The sequence below is a fragment of the Stenella coeruleoalba genome (assembly GCF_951394435.1).
Source record: "Stenella coeruleoalba genome assembly, chromosome: 16".
Taxonomy (NCBI): domain Eukaryota; kingdom Metazoa; phylum Chordata; class Mammalia; order Artiodactyla; family Delphinidae; genus Stenella; species Stenella coeruleoalba.
Window position 1 is genome coordinate 28,728,034 of NC_137162.1, and position 22,919 is coordinate 28,750,952.

General features: G+C 44.5%; 1 protein-coding gene across 3 annotated transcripts in view; it reads right to left on the bottom strand.

The window, feature by feature from the left end:
* Positions 1-7,054: 7,054 nt before the first annotated feature.
* CNNM1 (cyclin and CBS domain divalent metal cation transport mediator 1) overlaps positions 7,055-22,919 on the bottom strand; it is a 49,565-nt gene continuing 33,700 nt past the window's right edge. The window contains exons 7-12 of one of the 3 annotated variants that reach the window (XR_013824277.1): positions 18,884-19,047; positions 12,416-12,599; positions 12,113-12,262; positions 11,335-11,436; positions 10,127-10,300; positions 7,055-9,224 (exon numbers count right to left, since the gene is read on the bottom strand). Coding sequence is in view for 2 of the 3 variants with exons in the window: in XM_079900192.1 (XP_079756318.1) it covers positions 10,221-10,300; positions 11,335-11,436; positions 12,113-12,262; positions 12,416-12,599; positions 18,884-19,047 (680 nt within the window). In the remaining variant the exon portion in view is untranslated. Of the gene's footprint in view, positions 10,301-11,334; positions 11,437-12,112; positions 12,263-12,415; positions 12,600-18,883; positions 19,048-22,919 lie in introns of all 3 variants that reach the window. The other 2 variants (XM_079900192.1, XM_079900191.1) reach the window with 2 other exon arrangements.

The following is a 22,919-nucleotide window of genomic DNA, read 5'->3' on the forward strand; positions in this document are numbered from 1 at the left end:
TGGCTGGAAGCCTTGTTTGGACAGATCTCATGTCACAATGGAGGATTCTGGAAGGAACAGGGGGCAGTGGGAAATAATTGGAATCTGGGAATCTAATGTTTACTGAGAACTCATAGGCATTATCTTAGTTAATCCTCACAACTACTACAAATAACCCAGAGGGACTTCACACCCAGTCCTTACATGAGGCTGAGGCTCAAAAGTAGCTAAATGACTGAGTCATGGGGCCATCTTAAAGTGCGAGGCTTCTGGGCTGGAGGTGGGGGCACCCAACACCTCAGCCTGGGGACCACTCTGAGGCTTAGAAACGAACCCCTGGAGTGTAGGTACAAGGCACTATCCTGTAAATCTTGTTAAGTCAGCAAATCAGGAACACTCCGTGTTGGGCTGCACACCACAGGCCTGCAAGCCCTGTACTTACCCAGCCTCAAGACCGAAGAAATAAAATCCTACAGTCTTGAAGGACGATCAGGGTCTCAGAAATCATTAACTCCAGCCTCTCTCCCAGTGCAAGAGTCTCTTCTATGTTGTCCCTGACTCATCACTTTTAACTGGGGTGGGTTGGGTTCTTTCTTTTTTTTCTTTTCCCACAGCACGTTTTACATGCTTACATTAAATTATATGTTCATTTATTTATTTTTAATTTTATTTATTTTTTATACAGCAGGTTCTTATTAGTTATCTATTTTATACATATTAGTGTATATATGTCAATCCCAATCTCCCAATTCATCCCACCACCATCCCCACCCCCCCACCACTTTCCCCCTTGGTGTCCTTATGTTTGCTCTCTACATCTGTGTCTCTATTTCTGCCCTGCAAACCAGTTCATCTGTACCATTTTTCTAGGTTCCACATATATGAATTAATATACGATATTTGTTTTTCTCTTTCTGACTTACTTCACTCAGTATGACAGTCTCTAGATCCATCCATGTCTCTACAAATGACCCAATTGCGTTCCTTCTTATGGCTGAGTAATATTCCATTGTATATATGTACCACATCTTCTTTATCCATTCATCTGTCGATGGGCATTTAGCTTGCTTCCATGGCCTGGCTATTGTAAATAGTGCTGCAATGAACATTGGGGTGCATGTGTCTTTTCGAATTATAGTTTTCTCAGGGTATATGCCAGGTAGTGGGATTGCTGGATCATATGGTAATTCTATTTTTACTTTTTTGAGGAACCTCCATACTGTTCTCTATAGTGGCCATATCAATTTACATTCCCACCAACAGTGCAAGAGGGTTCCCTTTTCTCCACACCCTCTCCAGCATTTGTTGTTTGTAGATTTTCTGATGATGCCCATTCTAACTGGTGTGAGGTGATACCTCATTGTAGTTTTGATTTGCATTTCTCTAATAATTAGTGATGTTGAGCAGCTTTTCATGCTTTTTGGCCATCTGTATATCTTCTTTGGAGAAATGTCTATTTAGGCTTTCTTCCCATTTTTGGATTGGGTTGTTTGTTTTTTTACTATTGAGCTGCATGAGCTGTTTATATATTTTGAAGATTAATCCTCTGTCCGATGATTCATTTGCAAATATATTCTGAGGGTTGTCTTTTCGTCTTGTTGTAGTTTCCTTTGCTTTGCAAAAGCTTTTAAGTTTCATTAGGTTCCATTTGTTTATTTTTGTTTTTATTTCCATTACTCTAGGAGGTGGGTCAAACAAGATCTTGCTGTGATTTATGTCCAAGAGTGTTCTTCCTATGTTTTCCTCTAAGAGTTTTATAGTGTCCAGTCTTACATTTAGATCTTTAATCCGTTTTGAGTTTATTTTTGTGTATGGTGTTAGGGAGTGTTCTAATTTCATTCTTTTACATGTAGCTGTCCAGTTTTCCCAGCACCATTTAATGAAGAGACTGTCTTTTTTCCGTTGTATATCCTTGCCTTTGTCATAGATTAGTTGACATAGGTGTGTGGGTTTATCTCTGGGCTTTCTATCCTGTTCCATTGATCTATATTTCAGTTTTTGTGCCAGTACCTTATTGTCTTGATTACTGTAGCTTTGTAGTATGGTCTGAAGTCAGGGAGTCTGATTCCTCCAGCTCCCTTTTTTTCCCTCAAGACTGCTTTGGCTATTCAGGGTCTTTTGTGTCTCCATATAAATTTTAAGATTTTTTGTACTAGTTCTGAAAAAATGCCACTGGTAATTTGATAGGGATTGCATTGAATCTGTAGATTGCTTTGGGTAGTATAGTCATCTTCACAATATTGATTCTTCCAATCGAAGAACATGATATATCTCTCCATTTGTTGGTGTCATCTTTGATTTCTTTCATCAATGTCTTAATATTTTTCTGCATACAGGTCTTTTGTCTCCTTAGGTAGGTTTATTCCTAGGTATTTTATTCTTTTTGTTGCAATGGTGAATGGGATTGTTTCCTTAATTTCTCTTTCTGATCTTTTGTTGTTAGTGTATAGAAATGTAAGAGATTTCTGTGCATTAATTTTGTATCCTGCAACTTTACCAAATTCATTGATTAGCTCTAGTAGTTTTCTGGTGGAATCTTAGGTTTCTCTATGTATAGTATCATGTCATCTGCAAACAGTGAGTTTTACTTCTTCTTTTCCAATTTGTATTCCTTTTATTTCTTTTTCTTCTCTGATTGCCGTGGCTAGGACTTCCAAAACTATGTTGAATAATAGTGGCAAGAGTGGACATCCTTGTCTTGTTCCTGATCTTAGAGGAAATGCTTTCAGTGTTTCACCATTGAGAATGATGTTTGCTGTGGGTTTGTCGTATATGGCCTTTATTATGTTGAGGTAGGTTCCCTCTCTGCCCACTTTCTGGAGAGTTTTTATCATAAATGGGTGTTGAATTTTGTCAAAAGCTTTTTCTGCATGTATTGAGAAGATCATATGATTCTTCTTCAATTTGTAAATATGGTGTATCACATTGATTGATTTGCGTATATTGAAGAATCCTTGCATCCCTGGAATAAATCCCACTTGATCATGGTGTATGATCCTTTTAATGTGTTGTTGGATTCTGTCTGCTAGTATTTAGTTGAGGATTTTTGCATCTATATTCATCAGTGATATTGGTCTGTAATTTTGTTTTTTTGTAGTATCTTTGTCTGGTTTTGGTATCAGGGTGATGGTGACCTTGTAGAGTGAGTATGGGAGTGTTCCTCCTCTGCAATTTTTCAGAAGAGTTTGAGAAGGATGGGTGTTAGCTCTTCTCTAAATGTTTGATAGAATTCACCTGTGAGACCATCTGGTGCCGGAGATTTGTTTGTTGGAAGACTTTTAATCAGTGTTTCAATTTCATTACTTGTGATTGGTCTGTTCATATTTTCTATTCCTGGTTCAGTCTTGGGAGGTTATACCTTTCTAAGAATTTGTCCATTTTTTCCAGGTTGTCCATTTTATTGGCATAGAGTTGCCTGTAGTAGTCTCTTATGATGCTTTCTATTTCTGCAGTGTCTGTTGTAACTTCTCCTTTTTCATTTCTAATTTTATTGATTTGAGTCCTCTTCCTTTTTTTCATGATGAATCTGGCTACGGGTTTATCAATTTTGTTTATCTTCTCAGAGAACCAGCTTTTAGTTTTATTGATCTTTGCTATTGTTTTCTTTGTTTTTATTTCATTTATGTCTGCTCTGATCTTTATGATTTCTTTCCTTCTGTTAACTTTGGATTTTGTTTGTTCTTCTTTCTCTAGTTCCTTTAGGTGTAAGGTTAGATTGTTTATTTGAGATTTTTCTTGTTTCTTGAGGTAGGCTTGTATTGCTCTAAACCTCCCTCTTAGAACTGCTTTTGCTGCATCCCATAGGTTTCGGATCATCGTGTTTTCATTGTAATTTGTCTCTAGGTATTTTTTGATATCCTCCTTGATTTCTTCAGTGATCTCTTGGTTATTTAGTAACGTATTGTTTAGCCTCCATGTGTTTGTGTTTTTTATGTTTTTTTCCCCCCTGTAATTGATTTCTAATCTCATAGCATTGTGGTCAGAAAAGCTACTTGATATGATTTCAGTTTTCTTAAATTTACCGAGGCTTGATTTGTGACGCAAGATGTGCTCTATCCTGGAGAATGTTCCATGCACACTTGAGAAGAAAGTGTAATCTGCTGTTTTTGGATGGAATGTCCTGTAAATATCACTTCAATCTATCTGGTCTATTGTTTCATTTAAAGCTTCTGTTTCCTTATTTATTTTCATTTTGGATGATGTGTCCATTGGTGTAAGTGAAGTGTTAAAGTCCCCCACTATTACTGTGTTACTGTCGATTTTCTCTTTTATAACTGTTAGCAGTTGCCTTATGTATTGAAGTGCTCCTGTGTTGGGTGCATATATATTTATAATTGTTATATCTTCTTCTTGGATCGATCCCTTGATCATTATGTTGTGTCCTTCTTTGTCTCTTGTAATAGTCTTTATTTTAAAGTCTCTTCTGTCTGATATGAGAATAGCTACTCCAGCTTTCTTTTGACTTCCATTTGCATGGAATATCTTTTTCCATCCCCTCACTTTCAGTCTGTATGTGTCCCTAGGTCTGAAGTGGGTCTCTTGTAGACAGCATATATATGGGTGTTGTTTTTGTATCCATTCAGGAAGCCTGTGTCTTTTGGTTGGAGCATTTAATTCATTCACATATAAGGTAATTATCGATATCTATGTTCCTATTACCATTTTCTTAATTGTTTTGGGTTTTTTTTGGTAGGTCCTTTTCTTCTCTTGTGTTTCCCACTTAGAGAAGTTCCTTTGGCATTTGTTGTAGAGCTGGTTTGGTGGTGCTGAATTCTCTTAGCTTTTGCTTGTCTGTAGAGCTTTTGATTTCTCCGTTGAATCTGAATGAGATCCTTGCTGGGTAAAGTAATCTTGGTTGTAGGTTCTTCCCTTTCATTACTTTAAATATATCGTGCCACTCCCTTCTGGCTTGTAGAGTTTCTGCTGAGAAATCAGCTGTTAACCTTATGGGAGTTCCCTTGTCTGTTATTTGTCATATTTTTCATGTTGCTTTCAATAATTTTTCTTTGTCTTTAATTTTTGTCAATTTGATTACTATGTGTCTCAGCGTGTTTCTACTTGGGTTTATCCTGCCTGGGACTGTCTGTGCTTCCTGGACTTGGGTGGCTATTTCCTTTCCCATGTTAGAGAAGTTTTCGACTATAATCTCTTCAAATATTTTCTCGGGTCCTTTGTCTCTCTTCTCCTTCTGGGACCCCTATAATGCGAATGTTGTAGTGTTTAATGTTGTCATAAAGGTCTCTTAGGCTGTCTTCATTTCTTTTCATTCTTTTTTCTTTATTCTGTTCTGCAGCAGTGAATCCACCATTCTGTCTTCCAGGTCACTTACCCATTCTTCTGCCTCAGTTATTCTGCTATTGATTCCTTCTAATGTATTTTTCATTTCAGTTATTGTATTGTTCATCTCTGTTTGTTTGTTCTTTAATTCTTCTAGGTGTTTGTTCTTTAATTCTTCTAAGTCTTTGTTAAACATTTCTTGCATCTTCTCGATCTTTGCCTCCATTCTTTTTCCGAGGTCCTGGATCATCTTCACTATCATTATTTTGAATTCTTTTCCTGGGAGGTTGCCTATCTCCACTTCATTTAATTGTTTTTCTGGGGTTTTATATTGTTCCTCCATCTGGTACAAAGCCCTCTGCCTTTTCATTTTGTCTGTCTTTCTGTGAATGTGGTTTTCCTTTCACAGGCTGCAGAATTGTAGTTCTTCTTGCTTCTGCTGTCTGCCCTCTGTGGGTTGGGTTCTTTCAATGCTTGGTGAAACATCCCATTCTACTGATGGAGTAATTTCATTACAAAGATCTTTTACCTTGATCCAGAATTTGATCTCCATCTGTCCTACTCACCCAGTCCCCCTCTTCTCTTCCTTTAAACCACAGACATTAATTGTACTGGCACTTCTAATTGATGACTTTTCAAATATTTGAGAATAGCGGTTGTTATCCCTTGTTTTTGCTTCTCCCTGTGAAACTCCTCCCTCCAAGATTCTGCAGTGTTTGAGCACAGATTATGGTTTACAGATCCTTCACCACCTGGCTGGCTCCCTAGCAGTCCTTCAGAAAACATGTGCAGGTGCATGATTGGGTCCAGTGGATGGGAACAGATTTCAAGTGATGAGATGACCTTGCACTCAACTCTTCATTACTTTCATTCTATTTTTCTTTCTTTCAATATTTGTTCTTCCTATTTAAAGATGCTTGCCCTTCATAAGGGAAGAATAACAAAACTTGAGTCGAATGATTCTACATTTTGTCAGTCTTCTATCATTCTTCCGAAACACAGCTTTAAACCATGAATTCTCAACAAGGGTGATAGTACCCCTTAGATAGGGGCTAAAAATTGGTTCATGGGGACAAAGAAAGTCCGAGATATTAAAGTGATTTTGTAGTCCTGCAAAGCACAATCTTACTTGACAAAATCTTATTTCTGGGTATTTAATTTCTCTTGTTGGGGAGAATTTGAACTTAATTTTTGTCTTTAGGGGGATTGCTAATGAAAAACCGGTTGAAAACACTTCTTTAAGTCAAAGTATACCTACCAAAGTTCTCAAATGTTTTTAGTATTTAAAAAAGCCCCAGTCTCAGGAGTTCCCTGGTGGTCCAGTGGTTAAGAATCTGCCTTCCAATGCAGGGGATGTGGGTTTGATCCCTGGTTGGGGAACTAAGATCCCACATGCCATGGGGCAACTAAGCCTGCCTGCTACAACTAGAGAGAAGCCCATGTGCCACAACTAAGACCCAAGTAAGCCAAAAATAAATAAAAGCCCCAGTCTCAATAGGAATCTGCCTTTCTTCATTCTCTTCTTACATATATTCCCAACAGCGTGTTCTTTTTCCCCATGAGCCGGGGCTCTGAGCAAGTCTGGGAAAAGCCAGGCTAAGTGAGTTACACAGGTTTCTTTACTGCAGGGCTTCTCGGCGCCTCTCACATGCAGGAACGCTCATTTCTTTCTCAAAATCACCCTGGAAAGGAAGTTTCACAGCCTGCCCTCTTTTACAGTCTATGAAATAGGCTGGGAACAGTTAGGTGAATTGCTCAAGTTTCCATGGCCAGGAAGTTGCGGAGCCTAGGGGTGTGAGTGCTTCCTCGCAAGCGTGGACCAGTCCTACCTCTGAGGTTCACACTGCACACCTGCTTAGCACAAGACCTGGCACATAAAACCCTCAGCAAAATAGTTGTATCATTTATTTACTGTTAATGAACTTAACAGCCTATGGAGGCTCCTGGGAAGAATCATGGGTCGTACTGGTGCAGGTCACTTGCTAATTGTCCTGTGTGGTGGTTGAAGACCTTGGTAGTAGGTGTCAGATTCCAACCCTCTGCAAAGACCTTAAAAACCCCAACACCTGTGCCCACCTGTCTGGCTGTCCCCTCGCTCCTGCCTTGGTTTAAAACTAATCAATAAGCCCTGCCCGCTCCCTCGTTCCTTTTCCCAGCCTTTGGTTGGAAAGTGCTGAAATTAGGCCACTTTTGCTCCTCTCCAAAGGGCCTACAGAAGTGAGCCAGTGTGACCAGCACATTGTCTCAAGTGCTAGACTGGGTTTTGGCCTCCAAGACCTTGAACTTAGAAGGCACCCAGCCCAGTGCCTTGCACATCACGGGGCTCTGGCAAACGCCAGCCCTTCTCATTATCATCCTTGTGCTTCTTCCTTGTCCAGAAGTCACACTCTGGCTTCTCATTTGGCTTTTACTTTCCATTTCTGGCATTCGTTCTTGCAACATCTTACCCATCTGATATCCCAAAGCAGAGCGCGAGGGCTTTTCTGTAACCTTACCTGCAACCTCACACCTGGTCTCAAGAGGGGTGCCTCTTTAGGCAGGTGGGCCTCAGGTAAGATAATTATGTGTGCACCACCCACCCTGCACCTCAAATGAAACCATGTCAGAACACTGAGATGCCGGGGCAAGGGAAACAGCCACATTCCAGGAAAAGCATTTTTATTTTATTTAAAAATTATTTACAGTTATTGAGCCTTCACAAATGCTTTATTTTAAAATCCTCTTTTTTTTTTTTTAAATCTGAAGAAAATCTTGGGTTGGGGTGGGGAATAGGGAGGGGAGTGGTGACAGGCTCCTTAGGGATTTTGCATAGGGATGGATTAATGCAACAGCAGTGGTGTAAGGGGTAATGAAAGGAAGACTAGACAGGCAGGCCCCCTCGGGCCAGTGGCCAGCTGGGCAAGATGACTGCATGATGGCAGTCCTTGTTTGAAACTCACTGTTTACTGGTTTGGGTCAGAGCACCCAGCACCAAGGGCTGACACTTTGCCTATTTCTACCAGGCAAGAGCAGGTGTTGGGGGTGGGTGGTAGCTGTGAGTTATCTACAAGAAGTCATGCGCTGCTGAGCCTCAGGCAGAGCCAGGCAAGGGATGTGAAGTCAATAATACATTGATGAAAGAGGCATCTCCAGCTGGAAAGTCTACTTCCACATGCTGTGTCCCTCCTGTTGGCAACACCTGCTCTGGTTTGGTGGGGGAGGGGGACCAAGTTATGTCAGGTGTAGGCTGTACAGCACCACAGGGTGTGTCAGGGGTTTCTGACGACTTCCACGTGGCGTGTGCCAGCTTTCCCTATCGATTTGATGGACACTTGAGAAGAATCTGTCTCAAACTAACCAGTATTCACTTCACTCTGCACTGCAGAAACTCTGGGCTGAAAGTTCCACTAGTTAAAATAGTGGGTTTTAACACTTTGTGGGTCTGAGACCTTTGAAAATCGTATGAAAGCTTTAGGCCTCTGGAAAACACACATAAGAACGCAGACACTAAATTCTGACAGAGTCAGGGGTTTCATAGACCCTCTGAAGTCCAACAATGGACCCCCTGGAGCAATCGACCCCAAGTTAAGGACCCCCTGAGTTAAAGGTTCCTCTGGGTATTTTCTTTTGAGATGCAAATAACCCAGAGGAATTATCAGCCTCCCCGCTCCCCATGTGATTATTGATTGAATGGGTGGGGGGAGGTGAGAGTAATGGTTTTGGAGGAAGGGAAGGGAAGCCTGAATAGTATACCCCAGAGAAAAGTTAGGGAATGGTTTGGAGATCAGCAGGTAGCACTGGATCACTGGATCCCTGATCTAGGGGTGGGATATACATCAGAAAGGGGGGCAGGTGTCCCAAAGACAACCTTCACTTACTTCCACATTTTCCCTAAGGCTGGCTGTGTGGTTCCGGATCAGAACGAGTTTGTTCTTCAAGTAGGTCTGTGCAGTCATCCTGCCATCTGGTGGTGATGCTTGGAATTGCACCTGCCCCAACATCAGGTGAAAAACCAGAGATCTAAGATCAGTACGTTCTTAGAATAAAGTACGCTCAGCTGACTTGCTGGAGTGGAGTAATGGGTGGGGGTGGGGGGAATGGATGAAAAAAGAAGAGTGATTCTTCAGTGTTCCAGTGTAATATACACTGAAGTCCCATGAGAGCTTGCATCCTTCTTGGCCGACCTGGGCACTCTTTGGTTTGTCATGGCTAAAAACTTTCCACATACATATTTTTTGAACTTAAAACCTGAAGTTCCATCTCTGGCTCCCAAATGGGGTTCTCTGCTCCCTGCTCCTCCTCTTCCAGAGCAGATTTATTGTTGGATTGATGAGTACTGATCAGGAGCCAAAACAGATGTGTCCCTGGGAAATAACAGTGACTTGAGGTTCCATCTCACATTCTTTCCATTCCAGCTGAGACACACCTCCCAGGCTGCTGGAACCCTTATCTAACAGGAAACTGGTCACTGACAGTTTTCTGTCCTGTAACTTCACATGCCAACGTGACTGTCCCGCTGCTCTAATGTTCTGGAGGAATTCGTGGTGCATCTCCTGAACTAATCTTCCTATCTGCTGCTCCAGCCTCCTTTGTGCCCGTCTGCCAGTGGCACCTTTTGACCTAAGCTAAGTATGAAATATGGTGCCAGGGGACACCAAAGAACAAAAAAGGGCATCAGGGATCCTCGAGTGGCACTGTCAGCCTGGGGTCATTTCTTCTCCAGTCCCAGACTGTGCTGTGGATAAAACCATTTCTAGCATGTTCCACTGAGGCACCTCCTTCCGTTATGGCTACCGCAAGGCTCTGAGTCAAACTGGAGGAACGAGGGAAAATCTGCCAAACTGACAGCTAGGGGTGAAGAGGTGGTAAGGAAAGCGGAACGCTCTGTCACCTGTGGGAGGCCTTGGGGAGAAGCAGATGATGGGAGGACGGGTTCTCCCCAAAGCTCTGGAATCTCACGCACCCAGCGAACGCTGACTGCCCTGTCATGTGATGAGAGGGGTTAAGTTGGAGTTCTCCTCAGAGGTTCTCTCTCCATCTGGTGACCTCTTCCTTTTTTGACCACCTGAAAAACACAGCTTGTAAGGATCAATCTTTAAGACTGGGAGGACATTGATACTCTCTCGGTGGTCTAAGCTTTCTTCAAAATAGAAGCAGGAATGGAGACAAAGCCCTTGATAGTTTGTCAGAAGTAACCTGCATTGTCTCCTGGTGCTGACATCAGCATATTTACATCTTGAAGGATTAGGATGCACCTTCCACCTGAGATGACATCTCCAAAAAGCCGCGCACCCAGGCTAGTGCCAATGGAATGGAGATTTCCTGGAGGGGACTGAGTGAAGCCCACACAATGCCTCAGGATCACGCCCCACCATCCCCAGCTCAGATGACTGCCAGACACCCTCTGAGAGAGGGCTGGTCTCACGGACTTTGATGTCCCTGAGCCAGGGGTGGTGGGTGTAGCTGGGAGCCACACCCCGCACCGGGGACCTACATTCTCTAGATCAGAGGCAACCTTCCTTCTGCACTGGGGTACGTGGGGGTAATTATGTAACTGCCCTCAAGGATGGAAGGGCACTCTGTTCCCAGCTCCACTGTTTTTAGGAAGGAGTATTTTTCACCTTGTTCTCTCTGCCATGGACTTCTTTCCACCGAGGATATTGCTTTCCTTTTTATTGAGTGTCCCAAACACAAATTCTTTCCTTAAAGGACCAGATTGTAAATGTTTTAGGTTTTGCAGGCCATTTGGTCCCTGTTGCAACTACTCAACTCTGCCATTGTGGCCATCAATAACAAGGGGCTTCTATGATCCAGTAAGTCTTTATTTTTTACAGGAATGGGCGGGGGAGGGAGGTCAGGATTTGATCTGTGGCCGTGGTTTGCAGACTCCTGTCCTAGATGACCACCAACTGAGTGGGACAGCTCCCCAAAGTATCAAAGGTGCAGTACTGCCTGAGCCCTATTATGGGTATCCACAATTGTACCTCATTAGAGTTCCCAACAGGAGTCAATGGTTCCTCCTCCAGGAATAAGATCCTAACGTGTTTTTTGTACTAACCAGCTGGCGGGCCGTTTTCATCTGGGTGAAGAGCTACTCACTCAAGGTTCTCAGCAACTTCTGGCCCATGGTTTCCTCAAAGCTGCTGCTGCAGCGGCTGGTCTCTGTGTCCAGGTTGATATGACAACATTCACTATCTGATGCTGAGAGAAAGGAAAGAAGAAAGAACACAAGCCTTTCCCACCTACACACCCAGGGATCCAGGTAGGGTGTTTTGGTTGAGGTTCCTCAGCAAGCGAAAGTTCAAAACCAGCTTACTAGCTAGTCTCTGGAGCCCAAAGGAAGGGACGAACCTTAGTAAGAGTGATGCCTGACCTCAGTTTCCTAATGTGTAAATTAGGCCTAATAATAACTATTGATACTTAACATTTAGGGAGCATGGTACCAAGTACTATGATGTGCCCTCCTGTAAACGTGATCTCATTTATGCTCAGAGCTACTTCATGAGCTAGCCACTGTGATTTATATCTACTAATATAAGGAAACATATCTATTAAGATAAGGAAACCTAGTCTTAGGTTAAAGTAACTTGCAGAGCTCCTAAGTGGAGAAGCCAGGATCTGAATCCAGGTGGAAACCTAGCTAACAGTGTCCTACACACTGTTTTCCTAGGAGAATGGATTAAGATGGGTCTGACGCATGGTAGGTGCATAGTAAGCCTTAGTTTCCCTTCCCGGGTGGAATAAGGAGGTGGGAAGTTTTACATGGGGACGGGGTCCCAGACTTCCCTCACATGGCTCACCCTGGGCCGTCCCAGCACCTGGTGGCCTTGACCCCCACCCCCACCTGTTCCTGCAGGGCCCAGTTACCCTCCCTGACCTGCTCTCATGGGAACAGCTGCAGGAGACAGTGAGAGTTGCTGCGTGCTCTGCCCCTCGAAGTCTGTCATCTCCTCCTGGGTGAAGGCCATCTCCTCCATCCTCAGGTACATGACCTCACTGGGGCTTCTCAGCCCATCTGAACGGCTGCCTGGGGAGGACAGTGAGTGCGTCACCTCCCTGCTTTGTAGAAGACCTGGGGCCCCATGAGGACAAGATGGCAGCTCTGGGCAGGACTGAGGAGGAAGGTAGGGCCGTCCCTATCCCACGGTAGCCCGGCCCATCATCCTCCCAACTGACTTACACGGCAGGCTGTTCCTGTTGCTCAGGAGGGTGACGGCAGCGTCATCCTTGGGGGTCTGGGGTGTGCCCCGGGTCATGGGGGCCTTGGTGGAGTCTCCGTCAGTGAAGGCCTCCACGTCGGGGGACTGAGGTGAGCTGTCCATGCGGCAGGCGGTGAGCGCATTCTGGTACTGCTGCCGTGTGATCTGGAAGGAAGGGGCGGAAGCTCAGGAGGAGCTGGGCAGAGCCCTCCCTGGATGTAGTCTGCCTCCCTGAGCTCAGAAGCAGCCCCACTAAGGTGCTTGGGAACGCCTGGCCTTGGTGGCCCGGGATCTATGATCTGGGGGCCTTACCCAAGTTGTACCAGCCCAGCAGTTAAGGGACAATGAGGGGACCCTTTTGCTTGTTTGCCACCAGAGCTCCCTCTGTTCATTTTTATTGGCTCTGGACTCTAGCACCTGGCGGAGCCAAGCCTTCTCCCGAGACCCAGGAGAGGATGGAGGGCATCTTCAGTTAGCAGGGTGGTTGCCCACTGAGAGGTTTAAAACACAGGCTTATACTGTTGCCAAGGACCCTCTTCCTAAAGGGCAGTCAGTGGGGACTCGGCAAGAGCAAGACCCCCAGCTTGTGTCAAGGGCTGAAATAAGAAACCTCCAAATGAACAACATAAACTGGCAAAACCACCGATGAAGCCAATTTATTACTATTATTTTTTTCTGATGCCTTCCATAGTCATATAGGAATCCATCTGATAAATCCTTCATGAAATTAGTGCCAGGAATAAGCTCCTTTCTCTAGATGAATTATATACTTTCTTATACTGGATGAGAACTCAAATATCCACTAGGTTTCTCCTTTTTCCTTTTATGACCAGGAAGCTCACAAATAAATTTATTTACTTGCAGTAACAAACTCATCCCTGATAGCGTTTTCACAAAATTGGTTTGCAATTTCTTTTCAATTTTTTCTTTAAAACATCGTTGGGTTATTTCTTTTGGGAAACCCTACATATTACTGAAAGTTCTACAAATATCCTAAAGAGATGGAACTGATGATTAGATTTTCAGACGCTGGTGAAAGCTCTAGTGCTAATGTTACCCAAGAGAGCTTGCTTTTGCAGACAGATGTTGGGATATGAGGATGGAAACTTCCAGCCACACAGTGCATTATGGCTCACAGAGCACTTAGGAATGTGTTGTCTCCTTTGGTCACAATGACTGCATGGGGTAGGCATGAGAGGTTTCGTGATGCCCATTTTACAAATAAGAAAATGAGGTCCAGAAAGATGGGGGACTTGCCTAAGGTTTGACAGTTAGCAAGCCTTCAGAGTCCCAGCCATGTGATGTGTGTTCTGCCTGGGAAAGTGCTATTCATTCTTTGGGGCCAGGGAGATGGAAGATGGAAGTGGGAACTCCAAGTTCTCAGAGGGGAAACTCCAGGGTCTGATAATGGCACCCCTTGCAATCTGGGCATTTCACTTTAAAGGGCCTTTACTCTTGCTCTCCAGGGGAAATCATCTGAGCTCAGCTCTGTACACTGCAAACACACCTGGCTGCATTAGGCTGCCTTTCACATGCCCGCGGAGGCTGCCTTTCACAAAACTTTATGGGAGGTCCCCCCAAAACTGCTGTTTTTTGGGGTCCATAGGCATCAGATGACTGAAGAGAAGCTGGCACATGGTCTGAGCCAAGGTTATCATCAAAACTCAATTTTCTAATGTGCCCATGGGTGTCTAAAGGTGAAGCTTTCTTCGGAGTCTTGCAGGTTCTCCTGGCTTGAACAGGAAAATTTCCTAAATGACACTTCATAAGCCCAACAAAGCACTTGATATTATTGTTTGGGTTCTTTTAACTAGTTAGTTTAGATTTGGCTTCCAGTTTAGTTAAAGAAGACCCTTCGCCTAGAAAATATGGTGTGAAACACACTGCCTACTCAAGACAAAGGCACTGCCCATTGGTTACCTGCTCTAGGCATCTCACAGCCTTGCTTTCACACTGCTTCCACTTTTTAAGCTAAAACAAATATCACAAATACCATGTCAATGTGTCACCTTGAAAGAAATTTGAGAAGGGACCTCTCTGGAAATGTATTCAGGGAATCTACCCAGCTGCACTTCTAGATTCAAGCATCACTTTTTGTCAGTTCCCTCCCCTTGTTCACCTATGAAGCCTTTTCTACGTACTACAGTACTGTCCAAGAGAAAAATAATGTGAGTCACATAGGTAAATTAAAATTCTCTAGTTGTCACATTTTTAAAAGGTAAAAACAAACATGTGAAATTAATTTTAATAATACATATATTTCATTTGACCCAATGTATCCAAAATCACTTCAACATGTCACCAATATAAAATAATTAATAAGGAATCTTACATTCATCTTTGTACCAAGTCTTTGGAATTCAATATGTATTGGGTTGGCCAAAAAGTTTGTTTGGTTTTAAGTGAGAGTAAAAGACACATTTTTCATTTTCACGGAGAACTTTATTGAACAACGTATTCACTAAACGAATGAACTTTTTGGCCAAACCATTATTTTACATTTTACCAAACATCAATTTGGATGAGCCACATTTCATGCGCTCAACAGTCACATGTGGCAACTGGCTACTGTATCGGACAGTGATGGTCCAGCAGATCAACTAAACGGCTCTGCCCAGTTTTGATAATACAGCCTTGCATGGCCATAGAGTCCCACTGCTTGCCAGTCAGAACCACTGGTCCAGCTCAGCTCCTCTTTCACATTCCTTGAATGTGCCATGTTCGCTTGCCTTCCATACCCCTATTTATCAGTGTTCCCCACTCCTCGCTCTTGGCATTGCCTTCACTCTCCTCTTATTCTTTCCTAATTCTTAAAGGTCCAGTATATTCTCTAGACAAATTAGTGCTTAAAATAAAGTGCCATACGATTTTGTAATCAATTAGATACTACCCTGCATTGGTTACTGTCATTTGACTTATGTTTCTTCTCCCCAACTGTATTTCTTGAGTATTGGTCATGGTGCCCAGAACCAGCCTTAGTGCTCAACAAATACTTACTGATTGGCATTGAGGGAATCTAACCACTGTTCCAAAGACAATATGTTCTTATTCTTTTTTCATTGCTGTAGCTACAACCGTTTTTTAACAATAGCTTGAGTTAAAGTTGCCTTATACTCTGGCCAGTTAAGAACTCAAGCACCCTCTAAATTACATAGGAAATGGAGACCTGTTTATCTTGAAACTAATAGGAGTTAAGGGTACCCTTTGGGACATTTTGACTTAGCAGTCGATGTGTCCAGAAGTTAACCTTTCAGCCAGTGTGATGTTTCCAATCATTTTATGATGTTCCGTTCACATTTTCAACTTTCAGGTGGTTTATTCATCCCTCAAAACACGATTCTGCAATTTAGAGATTCTGCCACCAGATGGTGATGGGGCATCTTGGCCATGGTTACACAATTCTGTCTATATGACATCTGCCAAATATTCTTCATTTAAAAATGATACTTACAGAATACATTTAAAAAATTCATAAGGATTCTTTGGTACCTTCATAACTTATTAACTACTATTAATCATGGCTTTAATACCTTTCCCAGATACTCACTGGATACACCTTTCTATCTAATTTTATCTTGAACTCAAATTACTACTGGACTTAATGAACAGTTCTAGAACTTAGTCTGTTGGACAGGAAAAGCCCTTGCAGACAGTCACAGGGGCTTTGGCCAGTGAAATCACCCCCTGAGCTTCCTCAAAAACTCTCTAAATGTTAAAAAAAGGCGTAAACACCACTCCTCAAAATCTCATTCACTTTTCTCCCCAAAGCCTCATATGGATTTTCTCAACTTAAGATATAAATGGTGTTATGGACTGAATGTTTGTGTCCCCTCCAAAATTCATATGCTGAAACCCTAACCCCCAAGGTGATGGCATTAGGAGGTGGGGGTAATTAGGTCATGAGGAGGCGGAGACTTCATGAATGGGATTAGTGTCCTTATAAGAAGAGAGCCTTCGGGCTTCCCTGGTGGCGCAGTGGTTGGGAGTCTGCCTGCCGATGCAGGGGACGCGGGTTCGTGCCCCGGCCCAGGAGGATCCCGCGTGCCGCGGGGCGGCTGGGCCCGTGGGCCATGGCCACTGAGCCTGCGCGTCACGGAGCCTGTGCTCCGTGATGGGAGGGGCCACAGCGGTGGGAGGCCCGCATACCGCAAAAAAAAAAAAAAAGAAGAGAGCCTTCTTCTTCTCTCTCTCCTCCCCGCCATATGAGGATACAAAGAGAAGACAACCATTTTCAAACCAAGAAGTGGGTTCTCACTAGACGAGACACCACCTGGATCTGCCAGCACCTTGAACTTGGAGATCCAGCCTCCAGAACTGCGAGAAATAAATGTTTGTGCTTTAAGCCACCCAGTTGATGGTAATTGTTATAGCAGCCCAAATGGACTAAGACAAATGGAAAGACCCGAGAAGCAAACTTAACAAAAATTCCCAATGCACTTAAAACGGAATCCAGACACCATACTCTGGCCTAAAGATGCCAGGCAACATTGCTGCCAGCACTCCATCCCCAACTCACATCGGCCTCGTCTTTGCACATAACGCGCCAGAACAAAGATCCTCCTTGGACCACCAAGCTCTTTCCTGCCTCTGTTGTTTCTATCTTGAACATTCTCTCCACATCCCCTTCCAGGTCTCAACAAAAGAGACCTGCTCTCTCAGGCTGCTCTGACAACCATTTCTAAAGCAGCTTCCTTGCCAACTCTGCCCAATCACTGTTTATCCCATGACCCAGTTTATTTCCTTCATAGCCTTCATCACTCCCCTAGATTACCTAGGTTATTTATGTAGTTACTTGTTTATCATCTTTCTCCCCCTAGGAGCATGGAAGCTCTAGAAAGGTAGGCGCTTGCTGTCTTGTTCACCATGGTATCTCGCTGATGCCTATTCAGTGCCAAGCACGAGCAGGTAGTCAGTAAATACCTGTTGAACCACTGACTCATATAGCGACATTCAGTTTCTTTTCCCACAAACCATATGCCCAGTACTACAAACCACTAAGAGTTAGTTATAGCAGAATTTCTCTTCTCCCAGTTTTTCCTACCTCCACTTCTGAGGAAGGTCTGCAATGAGAGGGCTTCAGGGCTGGAAGCAAGAGGGAGGAGAATCGTGGGCTGCGGTTTTCTGAGGTTCATTCTCACTGCCACGATAGACTAGTAAGTGTCCACAGTCATACACACCATGCGTGTTGTTGGGTTAGTGCCTAAAGCCCTTCTCCCAGGCTCTGTCAGCTCTGATTTCTCTAAACTCTCCCCAAAGCCCAAGGACTTGAAGGCTTGGACTCTGGAGACAGAGAGACTCAATCTGAAGTTTGGCTGTGCCACGTCCCAGTCACGAGACCTTATACTCCTCAAGCTCCCACGTCGTCTATAAAGTGGGGATGACACAGTACCTACCTGTTAAGGTGGTTGTAGGACTCAGTGGGAAATTCGTTCAAGGACTTAAAGTGCATGGCACACAGCACCCCACCAACAGTCATTGTCCCAGCCCACCCCCCAGGAGTGACCCCTCTTCTCCACGGTTACTTTTCTCAACGCTCTTGAGTTTTAGTTCAGGGTGTTTGCAGAGTTCTGGAACACAGAAAGCCAGCCAGCACACACCACCCTCAAATAATCAGGGTCAGTGTTCTGAACAGAAGGAAAGGACCTCCTCCCACCTTTGTGATTTCCATACACCTCTCACCCGGCCTGCAACTGGGATGACTGTTACCAAGTGAGTGCGTTGGGTGTTTAGTTGGACTCAGGTAAATGGGTTCCCTTCTGATCTCAGGCCAAGTGTGTAATGGTTTGTGGAATGCTACCAAACAAAACAAACAAAACCTATCAAAGCAAGAGAAAGGAGGGAATCTTAGAATGTTTCTGTCCAATACCAATCTCAATGAGGGGTATGAAGAAACAGCTCTCCTCCTTAATTACAAGGCGATAAGCACTGCTGCCTCTCTCTACTGCACTTGCAAAGCGGCTCTCTTCAAATAGCTCAGTGACAGCAAGGGGGTATAATAATATTTACAGGCTGAACTGTGTTTTAGACTTTAAATATTAACACGTAAAATCTTATCCACATGTAAAATCATAGCATGGTTTCTTCTATACCCTTGGTTTATTAATCACCTGCAGATTTATCTTGAATAAATAAAATCAACCTGGTGCCAATGGCGGGCATCCAAAGGAAACAGTTCTGCCGGCAGCTTGTCTCGGGCAAGCTAATTCCCTATCGCTTCGTGCCTCAGTTTCTCCACAATGAAAAATGGGGATCAGGAGATCTTAATGAACAATCATGGTTCAAACGAACAAAGGGACAATAACGGTGACAAATAATGAACAGAATAAAGCTAACCGAAACCAGGGCCTTTAGAAAGCCAGGGAGCAATTGCCACGCAGCATTATCTTGGAACAGGGGGAACAGGATGCTGCTGGCTGGGAGTGAGGGGACAGCCCTCCCTGCGGAGCTACCTTCACAAACTGCACGTCGCTGAGGATGTGGACTGAGTAGTCGGGTGTGTAGAGGTTGTTGCTGCTACTGCACAGCTGGGTGTTGCTTCCCCCAAAGTCGCTGCGCTCACGGCTCGGAGACTCGGAGCGGTTCAACCCGCTGCAGCGGGAAGGGGACCGGTTTACTGCAGAGGGTGAGAGAGAGGAGAGGGAGGAAAGGCAAGGAGGGAGGGGTGGGGAGGAAGGAGAGGGGAACAGAAAGAGGGAGAGAGAGAAAGGGGTGTCGTTTACCGAGGTCTCGCAGTATGTTTAGGTGATGGCAACACCGGGTGGTGGACTGGGCCCTCTCCCCTCCCATCAGAGCCCAGGAAAATGCCTGGCTGCTCCATTTATGAGGATCAAATGCCTAAGGCCTCGTGGCCCCACTCAGCTCAGGTTCCTGCTCCCCACGACCTCTAGAAGCGGGAAGCTGGGTGGGCCGCTGCCTTTCTCCGTTCTGGGGTATGTGCAGGAGATAAGGACCCTTCTATGAGTGTGGGTTGCTACCCCAGACCATGAGACCCTCTATTGGGGTGAGTTCTTTTATATAAACTCCATTCACAAACCTTCTTTTAGGAAGGCTGAGGCCTTAGGTTTGCCCTAAAAACCACCTGTCGCAGAACAGGTAAGCAGCCCTCACCGTGGTGAGGGGATGACGCAGGCCCCAACACTGGCAGGGCCGGGGACAAGTGGAGGCCCATAAACCATGTGGATAGATATTTAAATCATGTCAATAAACTGTTAAAATATGTTCTATCCTTGTCTTTGACAAATATAACTTCTTAAAAACCTAGCAGGCCAGATAAGGCTCCTTAAGAGTTTTGTGCTGGAAAATGGGCTGTAGGGGGAGAACCAGCTCTGCCCTAGGGCTTTCTGGCCCCATCTCCCAGAGCTGGTTGGGTGGGGAATTCCATACCTGAAACGTGGTCTAGAAGGAAGAACACAGCTCTGGGTGGTACATCCCTTTGGCTCTGTGAACTACTCACCCCACAGAGAGGCGTGGAGCTGAGGAGGGCCAAAGAGAGGCCCCCTAAAGGGTGGGTCTGGGGCAGGGCTCTTTCTAGGCTCAAAGGCCGGAGGCTGGAATAACCCTCCAGGCCTTCTGTCAAAGGCCTCTTAAATGTTCAAAGCCGGCTTCTTTTTCCATTTTCAAGAACCACTTCTTGGGAAAGTTCAATTAAGACCACATCACTTGGTTTCAAAATGGACTGTGTGAACTACCCTCCCAGGATCAACAGAAGAGAAGAGAGGTTCTTAAGGTGACCCTAGCATTATCTCCACCACAGAATAACCCTGAATGAGAGACCGCAAAGCCCCTCCCACCCCTCTGCTTCCCAACTGACGCCACTCTTCATTTCTTCCCAAAAAAGAGAAATGGGAGGCTGTCAGCCTCTCCTAACTAACACAGATTCAGTTCAGGTGCTCCAATGAAGAGGCTGATTCCTCAGAGATTCTGCTCCTTGGTTCTTTCAGGGAAGAACCTTGGGAATTTAATTCTGTCTCTTAAGATAATGCTGCCATCCATCAAAATGATTAGCATCTATTTGGAGTGACTTCTGAAGGTCTGTCGATGTGTTTAGCTGCCAGGCTGTTATTGTTGTCTGGCAAACCATGTAGTAGTGGAAAGACTAAAATGACCATAGGTTGAATCATTTTCTCATTAGAACCAGAATAATCACTGCCTTGATCAGATTATAGAATTAAGGGTTCCACCTCCAGTTTTCTCCTTCTCAGTGTCACTCACATACATGCTGTTACTTAAACCAGAAACCTGGGAGTCTCCCGTGACTCCCGCCAATCTGTCAGCCCCACATCAAGTCTCCACTTCCCCGACATAATAAACTCATCTGCCCCTACCTCTGTCTCCACTCAAGTCCCAGTTACCATCACCCTCGCCTGAACCACAGCCTGGTCTCCCCAGTTATAATCTCATAATCTGTTCTCAGCTGTCAAAAGCACATTTTAAAAACACAAATCAGCTTCCTGTTGAATCTCAATAAAATCCATACTCCTTGCTGTGACCCCTAAACCCCCTATGACTTGAGCCCTGCTTTCCTGTCTGATCTCATCTTGGGGCTCCCTCTCCTCGCCTGCTTGTTCTGCTCTAGCTTACTGGCCACCTTGGGGATCCTCAACCATGTAAGCATACCCACCTCAGCAGATGCCATTTCCCCTGCTCCCCCTCCCCCCATTTTAGCACCATTCCCACCCCTGCTCTCACTTCTCAGTCATTAGGTCTCAGCTGAAACACCGCCTTCTCTGAAGACCTGGTCTGGCCACCCTAAGAAGATTACCCCTATTTTCCTCTATCACTGTCCCCTGTTCATCTCTTTAAAGCACTTTTCACAAGTTTTACTTAATTACATGTTTGTATTTATTTGTAATGTCTACTCAGTTCAATGATAAATTCTATGAGGGCAAAGACCTTGTCTTTTCTGGTCATTGTTGTACATCTGGTACCTAGCACAGTGCCTGGCCCAGAGTAGGCACTCAATAAAAAGGTACAGAATGAACAAATCAGCACCTAAGAATCCCTGAAGGAGTTTTTATTTAGAATCTAAATTTTGTTTTAAAAAGGTTTCAGGGCTCTCAATCACCCTGGAATCAGAAGGCTTTCCCCCTGCAACCTAAGTCATTTTAGGGAAGCTGACTTCTTGAAGTGAGGGGTGGGTAGAAGAACACTCCAGAAATGCACTGGAGTGTTAAATAGTGCGCAGTGAGACTCCAAGGGCACCAAGAAGCCTCAGGCCTTGGCCCATAACTTGAGGAAGAGGCCGCAGCGAGCATCAAGACCTTCTGTCTGTCTGTCTGTCTGTTTAATAAGAGCATGTGAAACGGGGGGTCCTGGAGTCAGGTCTCCTACTTATCCACTGGGTGACACCAGAGTGACCAGGGGCCAAGAGGGACAGTGATGGTGCCACGGAGAACAGAGTGAAACACCAAGGTGACTGTAAACAGCAGTAACATTGGGCAGAGAAATACCCATTTCACGTCTGGTCCTGATCCCTTAAAAACAAACCGATGAGGTCTGGCTTGCCTAGGCCCACTGTGGCTGTTCTGAGGCGGTGACTGACTAAGTAAGTCGGTGGTGTTTCCTCAGGGCTGTTGGTTGTGGGAAAGGGGGGCAGGCACTCCTGCAGGAGTGCAGCTTCTTTGGTGTGAGCAGAGTCTGGAAATCACACCTTGATCTGGTGGGTTTTATCTTCAACTCAGTTTGGAACGAAGAGAGAGAGTGTGGGCAGGCGTTTGTGGTTTCATTTACCCTGAGGAATGACCACTGCTCCTTGATAATCCTCCACCTTGCCTGGTGGGACACGTGCTTCACATACCCCACATCTGCTGTTCTACATCCTCATCCCTTATGTCATAATTCAAGATAGGGTCAGGGAGGCTGATAGGGAACCACAACCCTATTGTATCTGCTTAACAACTTCTGCCTGAATCACTTCTACTCCCTGTTGGAAACAGAGGAATCAGCTTCATCCCTGATCTCCCCAAAGCTCTCATCTTCACTGGCACCTAGCACAAGCATGTCACCCTGCTGTCACTCACAAGGACCCACATGTCAAACACAAGCAACATCACTGTTGTGCTGGGAGGAAAAACATGTCTTTTTTAAAGTAAAAACAATGCTATTGAAGCTTTATTCATAAAATCCCAAAGGATTCCCAACACCAGAAGATACAACTGTCTTACAAAGGTCGAGTATATAAAATCAATTTTTAAATGACAAAGGAATCCTCATTTCATGACAAAGAAAGTCCCAGCTCATCTGAATGTTGTGCAAGATCAATGTTTTTGTGTCCCAGAGCCTTACATTCCTCAACAGGTAGGATGCTGATGACTCGGCATTTTGGTAATTGTGCACATACACTCAAGAGGTTCCTGAGCAAGGGAAATGGAAATACTCTTAATAAAAAAAAAGAGAAGAAATCAGTAACAGACGAGTGTCCCAGCAGCATGGCAAACTACTTCAAGTTGTATAATTCCCCCTGGCATTTCCTAAGAGCACAGAGGC